At 55.7% G+C, this 23,971-nt stretch overlaps 1 protein-coding gene across 12 annotated transcripts in view; it reads left to right on the plus strand.

Moving 5' to 3' along the window:
- Positions 1 to 20,767, plus strand: part of LOC118261227 (microtubule-associated protein tau) — a 44,847-nt gene extending 24,080 nt beyond the window's left edge. The window contains exons 6-16 of one of the 12 annotated variants that reach the window (XM_050715532.1): positions 5,323 to 5,378; positions 6,530 to 6,709; positions 7,774 to 7,906; positions 8,530 to 8,580; positions 9,216 to 9,379; positions 12,510 to 12,602; positions 12,750 to 12,842; positions 16,425 to 16,506; positions 17,005 to 17,117; positions 19,027 to 19,174; positions 19,725 to 20,734. In XM_050715532.1, the coding sequence (XP_050571489.1) occupies positions 5,323 to 5,378; positions 6,530 to 6,709; positions 7,774 to 7,906; positions 8,530 to 8,580; positions 9,216 to 9,379; positions 12,510 to 12,602; positions 12,750 to 12,842; positions 16,425 to 16,506; positions 17,005 to 17,117; positions 19,027 to 19,174; positions 19,725 to 19,729 (1,118 nt within the window). In that variant the 3' untranslated portion in view covers positions 19,730 to 20,734. Of the gene's footprint in view, positions 1 to 5,322; positions 5,379 to 6,529; positions 6,710 to 7,773; positions 7,907 to 8,529; positions 8,581 to 9,113; positions 9,380 to 12,509; positions 12,603 to 12,749; positions 12,843 to 16,019; positions 16,059 to 16,424; positions 16,507 to 17,004; positions 17,118 to 19,026; positions 19,183 to 19,724 lie in introns of those variants that run through there. The other 11 variants (XM_050715530.1, XM_035571952.2, XR_007709143.1 and 8 more) reach the window with 11 other exon arrangements.
- The last annotated feature ends 3,204 nt before the right edge of the window (positions 20,768 to 23,971 follow it).

Here is a 23,971-nt window from a genome sequence, read left to right on the forward strand (position 1 = left end):
AAAATACAGCATTTGCTTACCTGTCCAGTGGGTCTCAGGTTAGAAACTCTTCTGTATTTAAATAGTGGCGCCGATAAAAAAGAAATCAAGATTGTTAGCAGGAGCGGGTAAAGCTACCTCTTCTGTCTGCCCTGTTTAGTCTGGTTCTAGCTGCTGTTCATCACCAGATTTTTAATAGGACCTTTCTGTATTGTCCTGCGATCTTTCAGCTGTCAGATTTGGGGACATTCAGCTAGCTGGAGCTCTGATAAGACCAATATGACATTTCTACGTTCTTATGTAAACTGTTACTTCTCTGAAAATGGACTTTTAATAATGTGCTGCTTCCTTTTAATGATGATGTGATTGTCTTTGATTCGGAGGAAAATACAATTATCGATGCATGCACGCAGCCATGGATATCTCATTACTCTCTACCTTCGTTTCTTGTGTTGTGGGATTTGAAACAATGATCTCTGGAGTGAAGATGGAGCGTGTTAAAATGCCTTTGGAGTCTCAGGTGGAAAAGCATCTTCTGATTCACGGTTTTTGCCGTGCTGGTATTCTGCCAACTCCCGACCTGATGCTAAACATTTGCCTCAGCACTGCTGACAGTCCTGCAGGATGGAAGCACAGCTAATGAATTGCCTGTCCACATCCCTGCACCAGCAGCCGTTAACGGTCCTGTTGGTCGTTAGCAGCAGAAATGAGCCAGGACGTTGTGCTGGCTCCTGCAGAAACACTCTTCAAATTCTGTGGTTACAAAAGGAGTTTCTTGATGCCATGTTTCAAATATTACCTGCCAATAGATGCCACTTTAAGATTTCTCTTAAACCACAATTCTGGAGGTCTTTGCATGGTAGTTTCATTTAACCATTATGTTCTCTTAAAATGCGGAGACCATTGCTAAAAGACTGAGTCAGTCTTGACTTCTTCTTATCCTGTTTTAATCTCTGTCATGTAACAAAGAAAGAACTGAAATCTTGGTACTGAGGTGCTCTAATCGAGGCTCTTCAGTACTCAAAAAGACCAAAGAGAATTTGAAGGCAGACAAATTCAGAATATAAGGTGCACGTTCTTCCAGGAGCAGTTGACTCAGAGCAATTCACCTGTGCTCGGGGTGAATTCTCCATGGCTCAGTACATCCCTGCTTCAGTCGGATGAGTTTCTAGCAGAAAAGCTCCAGCTCAACCAGAATATATGGCTTAATGCAGCAATTGTTGGGTGAAATTGTGAAGTTCTGTGTCATGCATGAGATCAGCGATAGAACATAATTGTCTCTTTTACTCTAAAAAAAAGATCTGTGTCTCTGTGACCTTAAGTTTTGGGTTTAAAATGTCACCATGTCTGAATGGCGGCAGTGCTGCTGGAACAGATGAGCCCAAGTGGATGCATGGTCCAAAATTGCTGTGGCTGTGTCACTACAGCCACCTTTTTACTTGCAGTCCTTTCCACTGAGGCTCTCTGCTCCACTGGCTGTTGAAATACACAGCATAAGAGATGGGACATAGGGGTGCTCTTTTCGGAGCTCATAGAAATGACCTGGAGAGGAAAGCAGAGAAGGTTTGAGCTCTGGGAGGATGTAACTGGGCTCAGGATGTCTGCATGAGCATCTCCTGGAAGGGAGAAGAGGACTTCAGGGGTTTCGTAAGCCCACGAAGGAGGGGAGGGTGTCTGGCCGGATTTGTTCAGGCCCTTTGCTTGCCAGCTGGTGGTCCGATGGTGATGGTGGATGAGAAGCTGGATGTGTTCGTGGCCAGCTCACAGCACAGGTGAGGCAGCTGTTGGCACACTGGGGTACTTCAGCCTCCCCTGAGACTCCAGGGAGGAGCCTTCCTCCCGCTGTGCCTGTCACTGTTTCCAATTCCCCTGGGGTCAGGGTCCCACTGTTTGCTGAATGGGGCAGGGAGCACTTGCTCTTACCCTCTAGATCGATAGTGAAAATCCTCAGTCTCTCTGCTGCGTTACGTGACTGCCTGTTTGCCATGCCTGTGCTAATTGTTTGCCCACGCTTCGTACTCTGCGTCTTCAGCTCCAGGGGAGCCGGGCTCTCCAAAGCTTCAGCCTGGCCCTAAGGAGCCCGTGGGAGATGCGATAAAAAGAGAAAGCCAGCCCACAAAGCAGGTGGCCGGGGCTCTTTGGGAGCCTCCTCCGTCACAAGAACCGAAGGCTGCTCCCACCAGGATCGAGGTCACTATCCCAATCCCCCTGGACATGTACCAGGACTCCAGACCACCTGAAGACGACGAGGTGTGGGATCATCGAGGCAGGGAAGGCATCGGCGTGGATGCAGCGCTGGGAGCAGAGCTGGGTGCTGACGTGTGCACTGCGGGGCTGGCAGGAGCAGGAGGCACGGCTGACCCCCGCAGTAAGGACGGGTCATCTCCTTTGTATACCAGAGCCCCGCTAAAAGAAGATGCCAGTGGACAGGAAAGAGATGAGGACCGTGATGTTGATGAGACTTCTGAGCAGGATTTGCCTTCCCTGGTGGGACAGCGTGTTTCTCCAGGACCTGAAGTTGGTTTCTGTGTAGCAGCAACCAAGGAAGAAGCCCTTGAAGAATTTGCCTTTGAAGAAAAGTCCCACGATGTCCTCGGAGATGCGTCGAGAGAGGCTCTTCTTGGTGAAACTGAAGCACGAAAAGCAGAAGAGGACCAAGAGGAGAGGAGACAGCCAGAGAGGGGGGAAGAATACACAGATATCGCCCCACCAGAGCCTTCTGCAACCACCTCCCAGGCAGAAGCTGAGCCCAGGGAGGGAGAGGATGCTGGACCCTTGCTGGAAACAGCCAGCCTCCCTGCTCGGTCGGAAGACGACACAAAAGATAAAGATGCTGCTCTGCAAGAGGCTGTGCCGGAGGCAGGAGGACGCCGGACGCCCAAGAAGAAGCCGAGTGCCCCCGCTGCAGACAAAGCAGGCAGCCGCGTTCCCCTCCTGAAAGGTGTGTGCGCGCCGCCTGCCTGCTCACGACAAGGCTGCTCCAGCCTCCTTCAGCTTGCTGCCACCTCTCGAATCCCGCTGCTTGGGAAATGGCCTGGACCCGTGCTGCCGACTGATCTACAAAGCACTGCTGCTTCTCCCTCCCCTTCCTCCCCCCGTTATTTAATCCCGGACGTCCTGGCGTCCCTGCCAGACCCTCACGCTTTGGTTCTGCGCCCCCTTGCATGGTGCTGGCGTGTCCCGATTGTGCTTGGTTCTCCTGGTTTTGTTTCGGTCTCCTTGGATTTGGGGGGTGGGCTCCTTAACTCGCCCCCGGTGCTTTCCCAGAGGAGGAATACCGGCTGGTGCTGTTCTGGCATGGTGTGCGGGGCTAACCCGGCGCACGCTGTGGCTTGTTCCTAGACGCGTGCCATCTGGTCTGCACGTGTCCGCTGACCACCCCAATAACTCCCCGTATCGCCTTTCCTCACCGGGAGGGAGAAGGAAAAGCACAACTGAGATAGGTCAGACCTGGGAAAAGGCCCTGCGTTGGTCCTTTTTCCTTTAGTTTTCCCTTAAAACCGCTGACTGCCGTTGGAGGCAAGGTCTGGACCTTTTGCAGGGCATTTCCAGCGCTCTCACACAGCATCTGCTTCCGTCCCAGCTCAGGATGGCCTGTTCGGGATGGCCTGGTGCGACGGCTGCATTTGGGGTGTCCGGCAGGTGTGGACACTTCCAGCGGGGGGTGCGTGTCTCTGGGCTGGGCATCCTCCACCGCGAGCACCTGGGGGGCAGTCGGAGGCCAGAGCTGCTGTGTCTGTGCGGCAGTCTCAACTTTAGGTGGGTGGAGGGCTGAGCTCACCCCTCAAAGCACGAGGGGCCCTGCCCGCGGGGCTGCTCTCGGACCTCTTCTTTCTCCAAGAGCAATTTTCTGCTTTTGCTGGGGGTCGGGGGTGTCGCAGAGGAGCCTGCTCGGTGCAGAAGTGCAGATTTTGCAGTGAGTTGTGGTAGGAAGCTGGGGCAGCGGGACACGCATCAAAACCCGGTGGTCACTTCACCATCTCACGCCTCACCTCTGGCTTTTGGGGTCTGGTTTTGGGGAAGCTCTGCCTTTCGCTCCAGCGCCACGTCCCCAAAGCTGTCCTGGCTGCTTCCCTTAGCCCCCAAACCCTGCTCACCGCCTCTCTCTCTGGTTTGCAGCAGAGGGAAGCGTGCTCTTTGCTGCGTGGGGTTCACGAAGAAATTGTTGATGTAGCTTTTCCCCGTGGAGCTAAAGCTCAGGACATATTTCTCATTGCTCGCTGCCCGATAAGCCAGCAGAAAGCTTCGCACATGTGCTGCAGGGTGTCAGCATGGCTTGCTCTCGCTGCCATCAGAGCCTGGAACCAGTGGTGGGTTGCAGATGCATTGCCCAGCATCAGCCAGTTTCTGATTCAATAGGAGGGATTCCCTTAATTAATTAATGAGCTTTTCCTTCAAACCCAGAGGTACTTTGTGGCTGTTCAGCCTTGCTCTGCTCTGCAGCAGCCCTGGGAGTGGCTGCTGGGATGGGGTCAGGGTCTCAGCGCTGCATTAACAGCGTTGGTCGTGGGCTGACCCACCAGGGTTGGTTTCCAAATGCTGGGGCGAGTATCAGCAGCTTCTCCTCCCAGATTAGGGAGGAATTGGCTGAAGATGGAGAAAAGGGGCTTTGTTACGAGTGCCTTGTAGTACAAACGTTACTTCCTCCCCGCTTGTAATCTCCTAATGACTGCAGTGCTGCACTGTTTTGCTCGTGGACTAACGGGACAAAGCAGTGAAACACGGTGAGAGTCACCATATGCTTGGGACGAACCAAATAGGACGGCAGCTAAAACGTTCAGACCCTGCAGGGCCTGACCCAAATCTGGGGAGGCAGAACGCAGCAGGAGAGATGGGGAGTGAAAACCGCCAGGTATAAAAAGGCTTCGTAAAGCTAACACGCTGAACAGACCATGGGCAACCTGCCGCTGGTAGGTTTGGGGCATCCTGCAGTTTTAGTCTGTGTATGTGTGGTTGTTAGAACCAAATGGGTGTTTGTTTTAAAGAGGGAGACTCGCATTTAGGGACAAAGAGAGCTGTTCTGTCCTAAATTAAACAGGTGTTACTGGAACCGAGTGCAAAGCTGGGCAAAACACAGACCTTGCTGGGTGTGTCTGATGCTCCAGCGATGACTAACGCACCACTGCCTGAGAACAGGATAATCTGCTAACCCAGACACGATGTACTTACGATATAACATTTATAACTTGCTAGTATTTCTAGGAACGGGATTTAATTTAAGCGAGAGCAGCAAGGTGTAACACCAACCCAGCATGCGTGTTACCGTAGCACAGACGTGCTCAGCTAGCTGGAGCTTACTCCCCAGTCCCAAGAAGTGTAATTGTGTCTGTTTCCCTTTGTCAGCTCGGATTGACAGCAAAGACAAGGAAGGGGCTGAAGCTGAGGAAAAGAAACCGAAGGTAAGCTGAAAAACAAAACCCGCCATGATGTCAACCCACCTGTGTGGGTTGTGCATGTTCCTGTCTTCCTCTCCTGCTCTCCTGCACTGGGCTGTGCCAAACCCTGCCATTGTCTGCCATTCTTCAGTCTTTCTTCCAAGAGCATTTTAATTTTTGTCTTCCCTTGCCCTGGTTTGGATGGTGCAATCCGTGGTGATCCTTGAGGGCAAGGAGGCAAGGCAACTGAAAACAGAGATGTGGCTCATGGGGTTGTGCAGGCAGTTAGGAAAATCATTTTCTCAGCCCAAGACCAGAGAGCGGCAGGCTGGCTTTGCTGGGCCAAGCGGGTGCAACAGCAAACTCTAGACTGCATTGGGTTGTATTAGGGTTGAGCACCGTAACAGTGCAAAGAGCAAGATGTGTAATTAAAAAATGAAATTAAATAATCCAGGCCCTGCAGATGCCATGTTCTTCAGGAGGAACAGAGTTTAATACTGGCTAAATTGCAGAAGTTTGGAAGGTATCTGTCACACTCTTAATTTGGAGGATGTTTAGTTCAGCAGGCAATACTCTGGCCAGTGTCTGGGCAAGATAATGGGCAAGCTGATAGACAGTAGTGGGTGAAGAGTTAAAGTGAGGAATATAATTCCTTCCAAACAGTATGAAATGGAGACTTTTTCAAGGGAAGTTTGGCAGGGTTGACAAGGAACTTAATAGCAAGCTGTTATTGATAAAGGAGGTGCGATGGGGCTGAGGGACTTGGGAGCAGCCGTGTGCATCTCCCAGAAGTGCTGGTGGTGGTAGTGCTGTGCCTGGTGCATGGCGATCCTGCAGCGTCTCTGCCAGTGGTCTGGGAGCAAATGGAGCAGTTGGGATGGTAAAATGGTGTGGAGGTTGGTGGCAAGGACACGCTGCAGGGGGTGATGCATCCCCTGGAAAGGGGCTCGGCTGTCACCGTGTCCTGGTGCAGCCGTGGGTCCTCAGCAGTGCCCCAGGACCTGCACGTTTGCCTAATTCTGTGCCTCAAGGACAGGGCAGTGCCAGCTGTCTCCTGTCCCATGCCTGCTTCTGCATTGCACCTTCTAATCCTATTTAATGTCAGCGATCCCTTTCTGTTCCCCTTCCATACTGATTTTTTTTTGTTCCAATTTTATTTTGTTTCCATGTTTAAGAAATCCTCACCTTCCACCGCCAACCCCCCAGGCGATAGACCCTCCATCCCCCCCCATCGACACACTTCCTCTAGCACAACCCCTCTGAAAACACCCTCCAGCCCTGCTTCCACCTCTAAACGAGTCTCTTCTGTCACATCCCGACCTGCCAGTACAGGAACGCAGGAAACAAAAGCCAAGGTAAGGAAATGGGATGCGAGAGAGGCAAAAGCTGCCTCGGAGAACACCTGAAGGCATTTCTGACAGTGCTTACAGGGCTGCACCATGTCTCAGAAGTGTCTCACATGCTGCAGGGCGTTAGCTGGTCTCTCCGAGGCATTTCTGGGTCCCTTTGTGCTTTTTGGTGTTCTTTGTTGGGCAGCTTTACGCTGTGCCTTATGGCAGACGTATTTGAAACATGCCGGAGCCAGGTCTGCCAGGTGCTGCACAGAGTAGGAAACACACACACATCTGTGGCTTACGTACAAAGTAGCTTGGAGTTTGCCTTTATGGTGTGTGGTCATACAAACACACCCGTGGTGAGGGAGAGAGCAGAGGCTGCGGGTCTCGGGTAGTGGGATGCCGAGTTTCCGTGAACAGGGGTTGTGACGGCTCTGCTCCGCTTCCCTGCTGCCTTGGGACCCGTCGGCTTTTAAGTTCTCCCTTGCTGTTTTGCATCAGTTTGTGTACACAGACCAGCATCAGAAAATTGCTGGAAAGAGGATGCATTAATTTGCTAGAGAGGGCATGCATAGATTTGGGAGGGCTTTTCTGCAGGATCAGAAGACAGGAAAGAGCATCTTGCTATTTACACACCCCCACGGGCTATTTACATGTTACCTGAGTGCGTTACAGCGGGGGACCAAGGAAAAGCTTACCTGTGCTTGGAGCCTGGCTCTGTCCTGAACGGAGCCTCTGATCTAAAGTCCGAGGCTGGGTTGGTTCTTCTTCAGCACACAAATGTAGCAGAACGAGGGGAATAAATGAGGAAATGCAGGGGACAGACGGAGCAGCTGGGCACACCTTTTAACCTGAGTGTGCGGGGAACGCCGTGGCGCGGCCGCTCTGCCAGCCCACCAGTGGCCGTGGCAGTTGTGGCAGGCGCTGTGGTGGTGAGCAGGGTAGGAGCAGGCACGTCGCAGATGCCTGCACCTGGGGAAGTTTGGGGAGCCCTGCGGGCAGCAGGGGGGTCCTGCGTGGCTCCGATCCATGAAAAGTGATGGCAGATCCCCCCTGCATCAACCTTCTCCCCCTTGTGTCTGCAGGGCCCAGAGATGAGAGGTGGCACGAAGGCGGCCACGCCACGCTCCGCAGCCGGGCAGGCTCAGAGGAACTCGGCCAACGCCACGCGCATCCCGGCAAAGACACCCACGGCCCCCAAGACCCCTCCCAGCTCCGGTAGGTGGTGGCGAGAGCGGCGTGCGGCCGCTTTCCCTCGGGGGCTCTGACTCCGGGGGCTCCGCGCCGCTGCGGTTCCCAGGCTCTCCGTGCAAGGATTTTGGGGTAGGGAGCCCCTCGTGCAGGCTGGGGTTGTGCACGGCGCTGAGCAAGGGCAGGGCCAGCAGGTTGAGGTCCGCGTGGTGCCTCGGAGCCGCTCAGCATCGTCACGGGGCTGAGGATGGTTCCCCTGAAGGGAGCCTTTCTGCACGCTGCTTCATCTGCTCGGTTCCTCTAGCTGCCAGTGTGTAGGAGAGGGCACTCGCTTTATCCCCGTGGGATTTCCTCCAATTTGGAAGATTTAGACAGATCCGTTTTTTTTAATCCATCTTTCCTTTTCTCTCGACGATATTTCACAAAGACCTGGGAGAAGAGGATCAATTCTTCAATTGCAGGAATGGAGATTAGCCCATTATTCTCAGAAGAAAACCCCAGAAAGCATCAGGCATTGTGAATTTCCATTAAAACGGTGCATTTCGCTGAACATATATATTTTCCATACTTAACCAGAGCTGCATAAATTCTTAAATCAATTAATTTTCCAGCTTTATTAGGTTTAACCGTCTTTCTCATTCATTAAACAGGCAGAAAGGAGCAGAAAAAACCACCTCCTGCAGCAGCAAAGTCTGAGAAAGGTGATCTTTGAGGATTTTCTTTCTTTTCTCTTTTCTTTCTTCTCTTTTCTTTTTTCTCTTTTCTTTTTTCTCTTTTCTTTTTTCTCTTTTCTTTTTTCTCTTTTCTTTTTTCTCTTCTCTTCTCTTCTCTTCTCTTCTCTTCTCTTCTCTTCTCTTCTCTTCTCTTCTCTTCTCTTCTCTTCTCTTCTCTTCTCTTCTCTTCTCTTCTCTTCTCTTCTCTTCTCTTCTTTTCTCTTTTTTTTTGATGGGGGACAGTTCCAAGCTGCTCAGTGATCTGAGCTTTGTTTAATTATGTGATTTTATAAAAATGCTTCCAAATTCCTAACAGGAAAGTAGGTTTGTTTCAGTGTCTTTTGTCTAGTTTTTCATGCATGGTAATGCCACACGCTAGCGGGGCATGATCCGGACAATAAAAAGAATGTCTTTCTTCTGCGATATTGGGGAATATTGTTTTTAATTTGAGCTCTCACTTGAAAATTAAGTGCGTCCATCTGCTTACCCTGTGCTCGCCTCGCTGTGTCTGCAAACTTCAGGTGAGCAGCCCAAGTCTGGAGACAGAAGCGGTTACAGCAGTCCCGGCTCCCCCGGGACTCCAGGCAGCCGTTCCCGCACTCCTTCTCTGCCCACCCCACCAGCCAGGGAGCCCAAGAAGGTGGCAGTGGTTCGCACCCCGCCGAAATCTCCTGCGTCTGCCAAGAGCCGCATCCAGCCCTCAGCTGCACCCATGCCTGACCTGAAAAACGTCAAGTCCAAAATCGGCTCCACCGAGAACCTGAAGCACCAGCCCGGAGGTGGCAAGGTAAACGTGGGCTCTGCTTTCCTGCGGGGACAGCGGGCGCCCAGCGCTGCCTCTGGGAGCAGCAGTACTGGGGGGGGCAGCTGTGGCGGCTGTGCTGTGGCCGATGTCCAGCCTGATTCTGGTTTTGGAGTGTTTTGGGTTGGGGGCTTGTCCTGTAATCGCTTGCCTGGCTTAGAGCAGCTGTCCCGCAGAGGGCTGCAGGAGCTCGTACCTTTCACGGGGTGGTATATCCGAGTGCAGACTGGCTGCCGGGGAGTGATATTCCCCTGGGCATCCAGTTAGGGAGAGCAGCTTGTGACCTGCAGCCCTAAAGAGTCCCAGGATCGAGGTTGTGTTTCTGGATCCTACCTGGAGCAGTCACCCCAACGCTGCCTCCGTTTCTTCGAGACGATAGCTGCGTCCTGCGAGGGTCTTGGGTTAGGTGGACCACCCCCAGGAGAACTGCAGCCTCTGCCAGGTCGTGGTTGTGGTCCCAGGGGGCAAAGAGCTTTGGGCTCACTGGGTCGGCCCCAAAACACGGCCAGCGCTGAGACCGCAGGGCCCTTGGGTCTGACAGGGTTCCTGCTGGGTGCTTTTCTCCTGGGGCCAGCCGGGGCTCTGGGGGCAATCCCAGCCCTGCTGGGATGTGGCTGGGACTGAGCTGGAGCTGCCGCTGTGGCCGGGATTGTCGGCTGAGGTCTGGTGAGGGAAGCAGTGCAAGAGCTGAGTGCTTTTCCTGAAGCATTGGGGTTTGGGATCTGGTTCTGCTGGCAGGGCTGTGGACTGCGCACTGCAGTCAGCTGCTGTTGGGCCACGATGGCGCAGTGTGGCACGGCCAGAACTGGTGGCAGTGTTTTATCCTCCAACCCCTGGTGTTATCCTCCAACCCCTGGTGTTATCCTCCAGCCCCTGGTGCTTTTCGCTCCCAGAGAGAGCAGCAAAGTGAACTCTGGGCTCCAAGTGCTCGGGAACGAGGGTGGCATGTTAAGTTTTGCAAGCCCAGTGGCAGACTTCTGCAAAGCCCCGGCACAGACCTGGCTGAGGGTCTGAGCAAAGACTTTTTGCAAAGCCCTGGGCATAGACCTGGCTGAGGGCCTGGTGGCTCTTACAGGGACGTTACACGGCAGAACCGCACGCCTGGTGCCCGGTGCAGCCAGGACTCGCCACGTGCTCGTGCCTGCAGCTGCTGAAGCACCAGGGCCACGACACGTCCGAGCGGTGCCTGCTGCTTCGTGCCACCCAGTGGCTCCGTGCCTCTGAGCCTTTGGCACGGGGGGAGGCTGTGAGATGGCTTCTCCTCTCCATCGCAGAGAGCAGCGGGCTTTTGCATTTCTGTAGGTGCATTGGCTGGCCGTTTGCTGGACGATGCACGGTTTGCTCTCTGCTGCAGTCTGGGGATCGGTTACAATCTCTGGACCCCGGCTGGGGCTCTGGCCGCTAGCAGGGCAGAGCAGCATGTGTCCTTCCAGCTGCCAGTGCCCCGGGTCTCATCCCTCCTGCCTGCGTAGCACAAGGCTTGTATTTTTCCTGCCACCCCCTCAAAACCAGTCCTCTGGGAGTTCAGAAGGAGCCCTCCCGCTTGCTGTAAACGGGTCAAATTGTTCGCTTGTTCTTTTTAATCCAGCTTTTGCTATTTTTTTTTCCCCTTTGTCGGCTTCTCTCTCGGGCAGCATGTTGTTTATTGTTGTCACCGGAAGAGTAAGAGTGGCTGAATTTGGGACAATTCATTGCTCCTTGCAGGGGAGCGTGGCTGGGTGCTCTGCCGGGGGATCTGTAGGGCACGAGGCGGCTCTGAGCTGAGCGGTTGCAGCTGGAGTGGAAGGGGCCGACCCCACAAGTCTGGGTTTAGGCTGGCCAGAAGCTGGCCCTGCAGCCTGCTACCTCCCCCCAGATTTCTGCCCCCCAAGCCTAGGGAACATGGGGCACGCGAGCCAGAAGTCAGCCAGGCCAAATCCTTTCCAGTGCTCCTGCGCTGTCTGAGCACTTCTGTTTCTGGTTCTCTGAGTACTGCTCTTGGTAAGCCCGGACGAGCCGAGCTGTGTCCTGATCTGCAGGATTCATTGATCTGGACCTGAAAAATGTCTCCGGGGGCTTCTGTCAGCCTTGGTGCTCCTCGTGCTGGAGAACCACGGTTCAGCGAGGAGCAATCCTTGCAGCAGCGGGCTGGGGACGTGCTGAAACCTAAAGCGAGGTTTTATGCCCAGCCAGAGCCCTGGTTTAGGTCAGGAAACAAATCCAGCCCGTGCAGGGGAAGGAGCAGGGACTGTACTTCCATCGGTGTCTTGTCTGGCATTGCTGCTCCTATGTGTGGGGTCACTCCAGCATCGCTGGCCTTACAGAAGACACAAAAAGCAAAACACATCCTAAATGGCTTCTTTAGTACAAAAAATTAGGGAGAGGGTGGACAGGCCTTGGGACTGGAGGGTGATGTTAGCGTGGCGTGTGGTTCCCAGGGGTACTGAGCCACTTCCCACCCGAGGTGGTGTCAGGAATATGGGATAGAGCCTTTGGGGTTGGCCTGGGCTGTCCATTCATCTCGTCTGCACAGGGGTTAAGAAAACTGCAGGCGTGGGACCTCGTCCCTGGCAGCCACGGCGTTTTCTCCTCGGAACTGCAGAGGGAGTTGGAGCCCTGCGCAGCGCCGAGCTCGGCGTCCCCTCTGGGCTGCTCTCCGGGATGCTCTCGGCATCCCATCGCAGTTTGCTCAGCATCTCCGTGCAAGGGAGGGGAGATGCGGGCTGGCCCAGGACGGGGTGCTGAGCCCCGGGGTTTTCCTCAGCCCCATCCCTCCTCCCAGCCCACCCGCTCGATGCAGGTGCTGAGTCACTGAGCACTGCCGCTCTGCAGCGCGTTTGCTGCCCAGCAGGTCCCTCCTTTTGTTCGGGGAAAGCAAAGGGGGGTCGCTGGCTTTTCTGCCGATGTTCTGGCTTGGAAACCGGGGCTGCCTTGCCAGCCAGACGTCAGTAATCTCTGGCTAAAGCTCGCCCACCTCTGTCTTCGGTTTCCAACCCATGAGCAGAGCCGTGCAGCAAGCCAGAGCTCCTCCTCTGCTCCTGACGCTGGAAGGCAGGCTCCTGGTTTTAGTGCTATTTCGCATGGTCAAGCTGCAGATGATCATGTTGTTTCTCACGCTCTTTTCTGGCTACCAAAGGTGCAGATTATTAATAAGAAGCTGGACTTTAGCAGCGTTCAATCCAAGTGTGGCTCAAAGGATAATATCAAACACATCCCAGGAGGAGGCAGTGTGAGTACCTTCACACTTTCAATGCACTATAATGGTTCTTATACTAAGTGGCATGTTGTGTACACTAAACTGCCAATGCTATCTGCAGCGACCGTGCCGTCAGATAGCTATTGGTGACGTGCAATGACTCTTTTCTGGCTACCAAAGGTGCAGATTGTTAATAAGAAGTTGGACTATAGCAGCGTTCAATCCAGGTGTGGCTCAAAGGATAATATCAAACACGTCCCGGGAGGAGGCAGTGTGAGTACCTTCACACTTGGAATGCTCTGTGATAATCCTGACCAGTAGTGGCATGTTCTAGACACCGAATCCCCAATGCTATCTGCAGTGGCCCCGCCGTCAGATAGCGATTGGTGGCGCGCTGTCCTTTAACCCATTAACCCAGAAGACGTGGGTAGAGGAACCCTAACAGGTCCTGGACGTGGACAGAACTAACTGACCCGTGTCTGAAACGAAATGTCCCGTTAACCCCAAGGTTTTACGCTTCCTGGAAGGCTTAAAGCCTCATTGCCTGCAGGACGGGCGGCCTCTAGCAGGCAGTGATGCAGCTGCTGATGCAGTGGACGGATAGATTTATAAGCAAACACAGTCCTTACTGCTTGTTGCCCTGATAAATTGCACCTGACCCTGCACAACACATAAAAGCACAGGTTCCTGATTGTTCCCATCAGGCAAGTACGATCCATGTGAACATCCACCTTCTCCATGCTAATGAATGTGCCCGGTGTGTGCTAGTGCCCGTGGAGGCTGAGCCTGCAGTAGCACCGCGTTAATTGAGCTGAACCCAGGCATTCCCAGCCATTCCCAGAGGAGCAGCCAGCCTCAGCCTTCAGTTAGCGTGCCAGAAACCTGCAGAAACTCCCCAGAGGTTGGTGGATTTGCACCGGTCTCTCTGGAGGCAAAGCTGGGGGCCAGGAAGGACGATGGACCAAGGAGGGAGCATCACCGAGACCCCAAATGGCGCGGCTCACGGTGTGTGGCCACCTGAGGCAGCCATCGGGTGCCCCTCAGACGTTCCCGATGGCTTTTTGTTGTGCTGTTTTTGGTCTCTGGGGATGCCCTCCCTGGGAAACTGAGCGTTGCAGAGGGCTTGGCACGTAGGCATCGGGACATGACCGGGTTTGCAACCTCGGTCTTAAATTTTCTGGCATTCTCCATTTATTTACGGGCCAGAGGAGCTGCTTTGCAGAGGTGGGCCTCTGTGCAGCAGGTTCCCTGCTCTTTTTGCCATTTCTTAAACCTGGGTCCTGCTGCATTACGCCAGGAGGGGGTGTCTGTCCATCGCATCATGTGCGTGGCTGCTGCTCAGCTGCAGCACGAGGTGCTGAGCTCATCCTCTCCTCCACTGAGCGCTCGCACCGTGGGCAAGCACTTGCCTCTGCAGTGGCTTACGAATTATCTGGATTTTTGGCTAGAGATTGCCATCCCTCCCCAGGCTCTGCCAGCAGCGAACATGGTGTGGTCGCTGCCTGGCGGCGCTGACACCGAAAGCAGCAGCTTCGCTTGGGGCACGGGTGCTCGGAGCAAAGTTTTGTGCTGATTTGGCTCGAGTGTGACCACACGGGCTGACCTGGTGGCAGAGCTGTGCCTGGGGGCTCCTCTGATCGAGGGGCAACGAGAAGCCCCCGGGGCACGACGGCAGTCGTGTCTTAATCCTCTGCAATGCTGCCAGCAGCGACGCCGGCCCAGCCTCTGCCGCTTCGAGGGAAGCGAGCTGCTGCTGCTGTAGCCTGGGGTCGGTACCTTTTTTTTTTCTTTTTTTTTTTTTTTTTTAATGCCAGTGGATGCTCTGGCAGGGTGATGCAGTAGGCAAAAGCTGCCCTAAGAATTGGGGATGCTAAGAGATGGGATCCCAAGGTCTCTGGTGCTGATTTCCCAGGCAAGCAGCTCTGTGCCCCTTTCCCTTTCTTGCTACAATGGGAGGCCCCTGCTCTGCTCCCAGCCAAGGTTTGCTGAGTCCCACCTGTAAAAAAAAGGAGCTGGGAGGAGAGCAGAAAGGGATTCGGTTGCCGGTTGCTTGCTCTGGAAATGGGGGGGGTCTTCCAGACCCGGGTCCCAGCAGTGCCCCAAGGTGTTCCCAGGCCCTTTGGGGTTGCGTGGGATCAGAAAGGCTCTGCCCTTCTGCGGGCTGTTTCCTGCCTTCCAAGTGAATTTAGCTCTCCTCCTACCCAGTGCATTAAATGTGTGAGCTTCTCCCCACCCTGTCTCCATGTCTGTCTCTGCAGTGTGCTCCTAGCCCCTGGGGTTGCTTTCCTCCCCTCTCCCTGTCCCCACTCTGATTTAAATGTGCCTTTTGGTGCGCGTGAGCATCGGAGACGAGCCTGGCCTGCGTGCACGGGGCAGTGGCACCAAGCCTGTGGCCCTGCAGGAGCCAGGCCCTGCACCTCCCTGAAGATTTTTGCACATCCCAAGCACCAGGGATGCTGCACACCCCCCCGTCTTTTCCTGGTGAAGGGGGGGACGTTTCTTAGCAGTGTGCACAGCCACGTCCCCACCTGGCTCTGAGGATGGTGGCCACAGGGCTGCTGTGAGAGCTGGGGCTCTTGGATCAGCGCAGGGTGCGTGGGTGCTGTAGAGAAGGGCAACAAACCCTTCGGCCACGCTGCTTCGGGGGCTGCCTGGCTGCTCGGAGGGGTCCCCTCCTCTGCAAGGGTCCCTTTGGTGCCGGCACGTCCCTCCTGAGCTTTCTGAGAGCTCGGTGAGCGTGCAGAGAGCAGCACACGCTCCCCCGAAATCCCAGCCTGTTCCTGAGAGCCGGCTGCTCCCCAGCAGGATGGGACCAGCCCAGAGGTGTCCGTGACCTGGTTTCTCCTGCACAGGCTCGCTACCTACAGCCAGAGCCGATTCGCACGGAGGTGCGAGTCCAAAACCAGGCTCCAAAGCAACTTTGGGGGGCGTGGGTATGTGCCCTCACCCCGCTGTCTCCCAGTCCTGGTGTCGGTGGTGTGCACGTGCTGTGTTTGCCGTCCCTGGCACGCCTGCTGCTCCCAGACTTCCAGATGTTGGCGTTTTCCAGCGTGGTGTGTAACCTCTAACGCAAACACTAAAAGCTCCCCGTTAACCATCCCCGTGTGTGTGTCTCGTGTGACCCCATGGCTCCCGGCACAGCGCCGCGGCCGCTCCTCAGACGGGGCGGCGGAGGTGGAGGTGCCGGAGCCCTGTCCAGGGACATAACGTGTGAAACAACCAAAAAAGCAGCATAAAACCAGGAAATACTGCTGCGATTCAGTCTGTTATAATTGCCATTTTAATTTATATTATGTGAACTCCTGCCAGATATTTAGACTTTGCTTTTGCTTTTTATTTGTTTATTTATTTTTGGTTAACCGTTATTTCCATTGCAGCGTTTTTCAGAAATGCATATTTTGGTCACTCTTTTAAAATTTCTGTGCACATTGATCATTTCTGTTCTTTCAGTTTTTGTGGACATAAGCTTTATGTTTTACACCAGCAAAGGTATTTAATTTTTTACGTTTTCTCTCTGGTATATATCTCCTCCTTTTGGATGATGTGTATGCAAATCTTAATTAATTACCACTCCACTTTCTTTCTCACTTAAGCACTTTAAAATTGCCTCTACTCCCCCCCTCTGTGGAGAGGTGATCTTGTGCATGCTGACATGTTAAGAGAGGCTCCTGCACACGGGCATTAATGATCTCCCGTTTCCGATGCCGGTTTCTTTTGTACTATTAATCTCACCGGGGTTGGAGCTGTCCTTTCCCTTGAATCCAGCTCAGGTGCCGCTGTGTGTTGTGCCTCCCCCTCCCCGGGCACCCCGTGGTGGCAGCGGGCTCATCGCCTTCTCCTTTCTCGCACGGACAGGTCCAAATCGTCTACAAGCCGGTCGACCTGAGCCACGTGACATCCAAATGTGGGTCCCTGGGCAACATCCATCACAAACCAGGTACCCGTGGTGGCCGGGCGCTGGTCCCCGGCGGCTCCCAGGGAGGTGGGGGTAACGCAGGGGGTGCGGGGAGATGCCTGGGGCAGTGACTGGAGGGAGCATCAGCGTGGTGCTGGGCGCTGTTCCCTCCTCTGACACTGCAAAACTGCTCTGCCTGACCCCTCGGGGGCTGGGGAGGGGTCTGCTCTGGTCCATGGACACCCTCGGTTGCGCCAACACACCGCTGTCCTTTAGGATTAATTCGGGGGTGTAGAGGGGAGTAAGGGTAATAACGCCCTGCCCGTGGCTCTCCGAATTGTTGGGATACCCGTCAGCTCCGTACAGCATCCTCTGGAAAGTCTCTTTACCCCAGTTCCCTGGCTTTCCAAAACTCCTGCTACTGTTTTTGTGGTCCTCGCCCTCTGCACAGCCCCAGCAGTGCTCGGCTCGGACCGGAGCTCTTCCTCTCCTGGCTGCCGCAGGAGCTGACGCTGCCCTTCTGGTGCTCTTCTCTTCCAGGCGGTGGCCAGGTGGAGGTGAAATCTGAGAAACTGGACTTCAAAGATAAGGTGCAGTCGAAAATCGGGTCCTTAGATAACATCAGCCACGTTCCTGGAGGAGGAAATAAAAAGGTAAAGGAGTGCTTGGTGGGAGCGGGGCTGCTCTTCTGCTGCGTGTGTCAGTGTGCCCTGAGAGCGCCTGGAGGCTGGGCGCAGAGGAGGACCCGCTGGCCAGGCTCATCTCTAGCCCACACGACCTGAAATGACTTGCTGCCCAAATTCTGGTGGGGGGTGGTCAGTAAAAGCACCCTGCCCATGGAAGGAGGCAGAGCTGAGGGTTCCCGGGCTGCATTTTCCAGCCTCGGGGACGTTTGTCGGAGCCTGGCCGTGGCAGAGCTGCGGGGCTTGCAGCCTGTCCTCCTCCTGCCCACGGCCGCCTGAATGAGTGTGAACGCGTGCGATGTCCCCTCCTGTGGTTTCCTGCTCTTCCTGCTGTTCTCTGAAGGTTGTGCACCACAAGTTTGTGTCTGGAACCTTTCACGTTACGGGGTGCTGCTGTTAGTGTCTGCGCCGTGCGATTAATCCCAGTGGGGTGGCACGGAGCTGGCGGTCAGGGTACCGCGTGGGCATCGGTTCCCCGGTGAAAGTGGAGCATTAAAGGCTTAGATTTATTTAGAAGAGGTGACTGTGCAGTAGGCTGCCATTTCCAAAGAAAGGTGATGTCTTCCTTCAGATCTCAGTCTCCCAGATGAGGCTGACCAGGGACTGTGTTGGGAGTGGCGCGCGTCTGGGGGAGTTAAATTGAGAGGGAAAAGCCAGGCAGGTCGGGTGAAATACTGAACCTGGAGGGAGCCGGTCGTGCCAGAGGCTTTGATGGTGCCTTCACAGTAAGTGTCAGCAAGTAAAACTCCTCTGCAGCCGCACCTTAAGGACAGGCGAGCCTCTTGCAGGCAGGGCAGCGGGGAGGTGGGGTAAGCACAGCGTTGGGACTCCAGCCTGGTGACACACACGGTTGAATTTCCCTAGGGAAAGGGGCTTTTTCTCTTGCTTTTCTTTCAAACACTTTTTTTCTCGATGGGAGGGGAAGGCTCTGTTTTGGCTCCTGTATTTTGGCACTCTGTTCTTGGCCATGTTTTCTCTGTGCACCTCCCAGCTCCTCATCTCCCAGCGGTGCGCTGGCCTCTGACGGAGGGACTGCTTGACTTCCTTACCCTTCTCTCGCTGCTGCTACGCATCAGACTGCCCTGCGCTTCACTGAGCCCATTTTCATCATTTTTGTTCTTACGACCCTGACGATTCTTTCATATCCTGGCACATTCACTGGGTCATAGCTTGAAGAACTTGCCCTTTGGAGGGGGAGTTTATTTGCAGGGGGCTGAGCCGGCAGCGGGATCACCTGCCTCGGCCTCCTCGCATGGCAGCTTCCCAAATCCTGCCTAAATCCACACCTGGAGGAGGCTGGCAGTCTGGAGTTCATCCACTTCCCTTCCCCGGCCCATTCCCCTTCACACCTTAGCACCAGGACCATCCTCAGGTGCTCCGAGGTGGGATGCTGCGGTCGCAGGGTGGGCACAGGACAAATCTGTGCCCGGTCAGCCCTGCACGCACAGTGGCTGGGGGTGGCTCTGCTGCCCCTTCCCCAGCCTTTCCCTCGTCCCGAGCCCCCTCCTTGCTGAAGGATCCATTCGGACACCTCGTCCCCAGCTCTCCTGGCCCAACGCCTCGGAGCTGGGCTGGCTGCAGTGCCGGGAGCTGGGGTGCTGCGTGCTCTGCCCCAGTACCTGTGCTGGCAGCATCTGCCGTCCCCTCCTGCACAGGGGAAGCCTGTCTCCCCGCCTCCAAAGGAGATGCTGTTCTTCCTATCAGTCAGTGAATGGCCTGGTTTTTCAGATCTTTTTCCCCCCAGTTTTCTCTTTCTTTTCTCTTTTTTTTTTTTGGTCTTTTTCCTTCTGGTTGACATTTATTGGATCTTTTTTTTTTGTTATTGTTGCTGATGCGTTTTTTGCACCCCACCGCCTTGGGCGGGTTTCTTCACCTGTAGAGAGAGAAAGGCAAGGAAGACAAGACCTGTCCCCAGGCTGCTCGGACCCCGAGCCCAGACCCCGCTGGGCTCCAGTCCCTGGTGCTGGAGCCACCCACCCCCCTGGAGAGCCAGCTCCCAGCCTTGCACTCGGCTGGGGAGGGCACCAGTAAGTAGCAAACGTCATCCACTTCACCTCCCCTCGCGCTCGCCAGGAGAGAGGGGTTTGGCTCGTGGGAGCAGCTGGGCCATGGGGTAAGGGGCAGCTGAGCCGTGCGCGTCCCCCCAGCCGCATAAACCCCAGCGAGGGGAGCAGGAGCAGCCCTGGTCGTGCCAGCCAAGTCCTGTGCCCAGGACCCAGCCCCACGCCGGGGCTGGGTGCTTGGGAAGGAGCCGGCGGCATCCCGAGGTGCCCCAGTCCTGCCACCCCCTTCCAGTTGAGCCCATTCCCAGTGCGGGCGACTGGAAGGGACGTGCCTGAGGACTGGGGGCACTGAGAGGGATCAGGCCAGTGACCCGAGCAAGCCTCTGGCCCCTGGGGCTGGCAGCCCAGGGGAGGGGGCTGTCCCCAGCGCCATGGTCAGCTCTCAGCTGCCTCCTCACCGCTTTCCTCCCAGCTGCACAGCGGCAGTGGCCCAGCGGACTGCTTGCAGGTAAAAACGGCCTCTCTGGATCGCGCTCCCCATCCTCCTGCTCACCGGCCTCTCCTCTCATTGCAGATTGAGACTCATAAGCTGACCTTCCGTGAGAACGCCAAAGCCAAGACTGACCACGGCGCCGAAATTGTCTACAAGTCCCCCACCATCTCCGGAGATGCCTCCCCGCGCCGCCTTAGCAATGTCTCCTCCACCGGCAGCGTCAATATGGTGGACTCCCCCCAGCTCGCCACGCTAGCTGACGAAGTGTCCGCTTCGCTGGCCAAGCAGGGCTTGTGATCGGGGCATGGCGGGCAAAGATGAGAGAAGACAAGGAAAAAAAAAAAAAGAAAAGAAACAAAAATAATAATCTGGCCTTCTTCCTCTGTTCCTTTTACAGCTGCTTCCCCATCCCCTAACTGGTTAATGATTTAACCTGCTTTTACTGTTCATTCAGCTCTAGCTCCAGGACTTCAAAATCAGACACTATGAGGTACAAAACCTCCTCTCCCCCTGCTCCTCGGAGCGCACAGCCCGTGCCCGTCCCCACTCCCTCCCCTCGTCCCCTCGTCCCTTTGCTGTCCCAGCGGGAAGGAGCCAGGGGGTGGAGGGGGCAGCCCCAGCACAACGCTGACCCCAGCACCCCAAGGGCCTAGCGGGGAGCAGGGGTGATAGCCCTGGGGCTCCCCACGTTCATTACCCTAACGATGACCAGGCTGGAGGCCTGGCCTGCACTCAGTGCAGGTAGTGGGTGCTGCAGCCAGGGACTGCAGGCAGGCACCCTCCCTTTCTGCATTAAATTTGCCTGCTGATTTGGAAGAAACCTTTTGTTTTTCCCTCTGAAAGCCGAGATGTGTATGAAGGTAACTGCCAGGTATCCCCTAATCCTGCTCTCAGCTCCGGCAGCTGGAGTACCGGCGACACCAGGGTGTCCCGTTGCAGAAGGGGCCCCGGCCGGCCGTTTCCCTCTCCATGGCTGTGCTGGAACCGCTGAGTGGATGAGTAGAGGCTTTTCCCCATTCCTTTGGCAGCCCCTCGTGTCGTAGAGTAGATTTGTCTGTATATGCTTGGACCGTGCCAGGGTGATTGTTTTCATAAACGAGCATGTGTTTGAAAACGCTGTAAGTAGTTTTGCACTGCCCCGCGCCGGCTCTGCCGCAGCCCAGCGAGGAGGGCAGGCGTGGGGAGCCCTTGCTGAGCTGCGGGTTGTGCCCAGACCCGGCACCGCATGTCTGCCGGGTGCGTGGGTGCACACAGTGCCGCTTCCCCGCTCCCTCGGGGGGGCCGGGGGCTGCGCAGGGTGTCCTGGCGCTGCCCCCCGTGGCTGCGCACCTCCCGGGGCCCAGGGACGTGGCACGAGGGGCACTCACAGCTCCAGGGCTGGGATGGCTCCTGGATTTGGGTGCAGCTTGTAACAGTTTGGGGTTGATCTGTTGTTTTTTTTTTCTTCCCTGCAAGGTCAGCTAAGAGGTCACAGAAGTGGCAGCTCCATGGCTCTGCTGTTCTCGTGCCGTTGGCAGCGGTAGGAGACAAATGGGAGAACGCGAGGGGAAGGCACGAGGGTGGTTTTAGGTGGTGCATGGCAGCAGCGCCCCCGGTCCTGTCCTGAGTCCAGCTGCACTGGGGCCACTGGCTGCTCTGTGGCACTGCCCGTCCCTTTCCAAGGTGCCCTTCTGGTTTCAGCACGTTTGCACCCACTCGGTGTCCCAGTCGCACAGCACTACCTGTCCCCCCCCACACCACGCAGGGGAGAGGAGCTGACTGCTTGCTTTCACTGCTTTTGTTCCTGTGGCAACCTAGGGCTCATGAGGGGGTGGCCGGGGGCTGTGCTGCACCCACCGCCATCGCCGCGCGCCCCTTCCTTCTACAACCAAAGAGGCTGAGATGCGATCGGTGCAGCTCAGTGCGCATCCTCCCTCCCCATCTCCCCCAGGAGGCGTGAGCCGAGGGGCTGGGGCAGCGGGATGCCCCGCAGGACCGGCAAAGGGCCCTAAGGGCTGTGCTGCAGGGAAAGCCGTGCTTTCCCAGCAAGGGGCACGCGGTGTTGGGGCTGAAATCCCGGTCTGACTGGGGTGGCAGGGGAGGCCTCAGGGTGGAGGCTGGGAGCCGCCAAGGCCGTTTGAGCTGCCGATACTCGGGGCAGTGCAGCAGTCGCTCCCTGCTCCCATCCTTAGCAGGAGGTGATGAAGCTGCCGTGGCCTTCACATGGGTGCACACCACTGGGCTCTGCAGGGTGCTGGGTCGCTGTTCCTGGGTGCAGGCTGGGGCCGGGGGGGGAGGCCTGGGGAGGGCGCCTGCTCCAGGCTGGAGCACCGCTGGTGGGATGGAGGTGGTGGTGGTTGGGGTCCAGCCCTTGTCTTTGCAGCCCCTGGGGCAAGAGCCCACGTCTGGCGTGTTGCTAACTCCGTTTCAGTTGACTCAATGATTGTAAGCATCTGTATTTAAGTCCGTGACTCCCTTTGTATCGCTATGGGATGTAGGCGCTGCTGCGGCTTTTTTGTCCTATGTAAAAGTGAGCGAGTGGGCGACATCCCCACCCAAGCCATCACCTCTTCCACCCCTCTGGCTGCAGCACCACAGCTGTGCTTGACCATCCCAGCCCCTTACCTCTGGCCCTCTCCATGTGGTTCCCGAGGGACACTAGTGCCAGGAGCCAGCCCTTACCTGCAGCTCCAGCGAGCGGCCCCTGCCCCGGGTCCATCGGGGGTGCAGGGGGCCTGGACAGCCCCGTTCCCCCCCCCCAGCACCTCCCGCTGCCCCCCTCCAGCAGCCCGAGCCACGGCCCCAGCCCCGACCCGCCTTCAGACCTGGGCCTGGGGGTTTCCGCGAGCAGCTGGACAGACCGACCCACGGCTTTCCCTTTACTCCACACACATCTTGGTCTGAAAAGGGTTGAAACCGGCACGGATTCAAAAACCATGTTTCTGCACTCAAAAGTATGCTTGTTAAGTGAACTGCCAGTGTCAGACTGCCGTGGCGGTGGCAGTCCCGCGTCCCCTTCGTGCGCTGGGGAGGAGGGCAGGTTTGATCTCAGTGTATCATTCTAGCTTAGCTTCCTGTCTGTGAATGTCCATAGTGTATTGTGCGTTTTAACAAACTGGTTTACACTGTTGCCGTAAAAGTGAATTTGGAAATAAAGTCATTACTACAAGAAATGCCGCCTCTTTCGCATGGGGCGGGAGCATGGAAACGCCTGGGGAGCGGCAGGGAGCTGGTGATGGGCCCACATGGGGACTCTGGAACATTGGGGCTGGGTTTTGGCTGCACTGCGGGGAGCTGAGGGTGGCAAGCACACGTTGTCCATGGTCCATGACAAACCCCACCATGGCCAGCAGCATCCCCGGGGTGCCATGGACCGGGACTGACTACAGCTCTGCCCATGGGTAGTGGTGAACACTGGGGTTTTTCAGAGCCCACTTCAAATCCGCAGTGACACCCTTTTTACCAATTTCAGCCCGTATCCAGGGCCTTGCCCATCGTGTTTCTAGCTTTTGCTGCCCAGGACCCTCCAGCTGCCGGTACTTCGGAGGCCATAAAGCAGCCCCAAAGGGCCTTCAACCGCTGCAAACCTTCCCAAGGGCACCGCCGCTTCGTGCGGGTCAGAAACCCCGAGTTTAATGCCTGCAACCAGCACGGCTGCCAGTGCAACTGCCGGCTGCCACCATTTGCTTTTCAGATTGGATTTTTCCTCCTCCATTACTTGTAAATAAACGGGTAATGCACAGGTCGCTGCCTCCTACTCCTTTGATCATCTGGTGAACAATCACCCCGCAGCTTCCTGTTTCCCAGCCACACGGGTGACCAGGAACAAAGAATGGTCTCTTAGCTTGGAAATTTAAGAGCATCCAAGGAAGTCGCCTCCCACCTCTTGCCGACATTCGAGTGTCGCAGTAACAGCCTGATTTCTACAAACCCTACCTGGGCATGACTTAACACCAGCCAGTTAACCCTAAACACAAAATAAAAGCCTCACCCAGCCCCAGGCGTTTACTGGCAGCCGCGGGGCAGACCTCGGTTCTCCTGGGCTCTCTCAGGGAAACGCCACCAAGCCCTGGTCCTGCTTGATCTGATAACAGCGCAACGCCTAAATCCAGAGATCGCACGGAACAATTCCTCTTTTCACTCCTTGACAATAACTGCTGGGAAATAATGGTGTAAAAGAAAAAAGAGGCCATTCACCCAGGCCGTGGGAGGGAAGCGGCTGATCGGCCCAGGGCTGGGCTGAGCGCACCGAAGGCTCCCTTCCACCCCCCCAAGCCAGCGTTTCACAAACACACTTTGCATAGAATATTCTGTTTTAATTTTTTTTTTAATCTTTTTTTTTTTTTTTT

The sequence above is a fragment of the Cygnus atratus genome, chromosome 25, assembly GCF_013377495.2.
Source record: "Cygnus atratus isolate AKBS03 ecotype Queensland, Australia chromosome 25, CAtr_DNAZoo_HiC_assembly, whole genome shotgun sequence".
Lineage (NCBI taxonomy): Eukaryota > Metazoa > Chordata > Aves > Anseriformes > Anatidae > Cygnus > Cygnus atratus.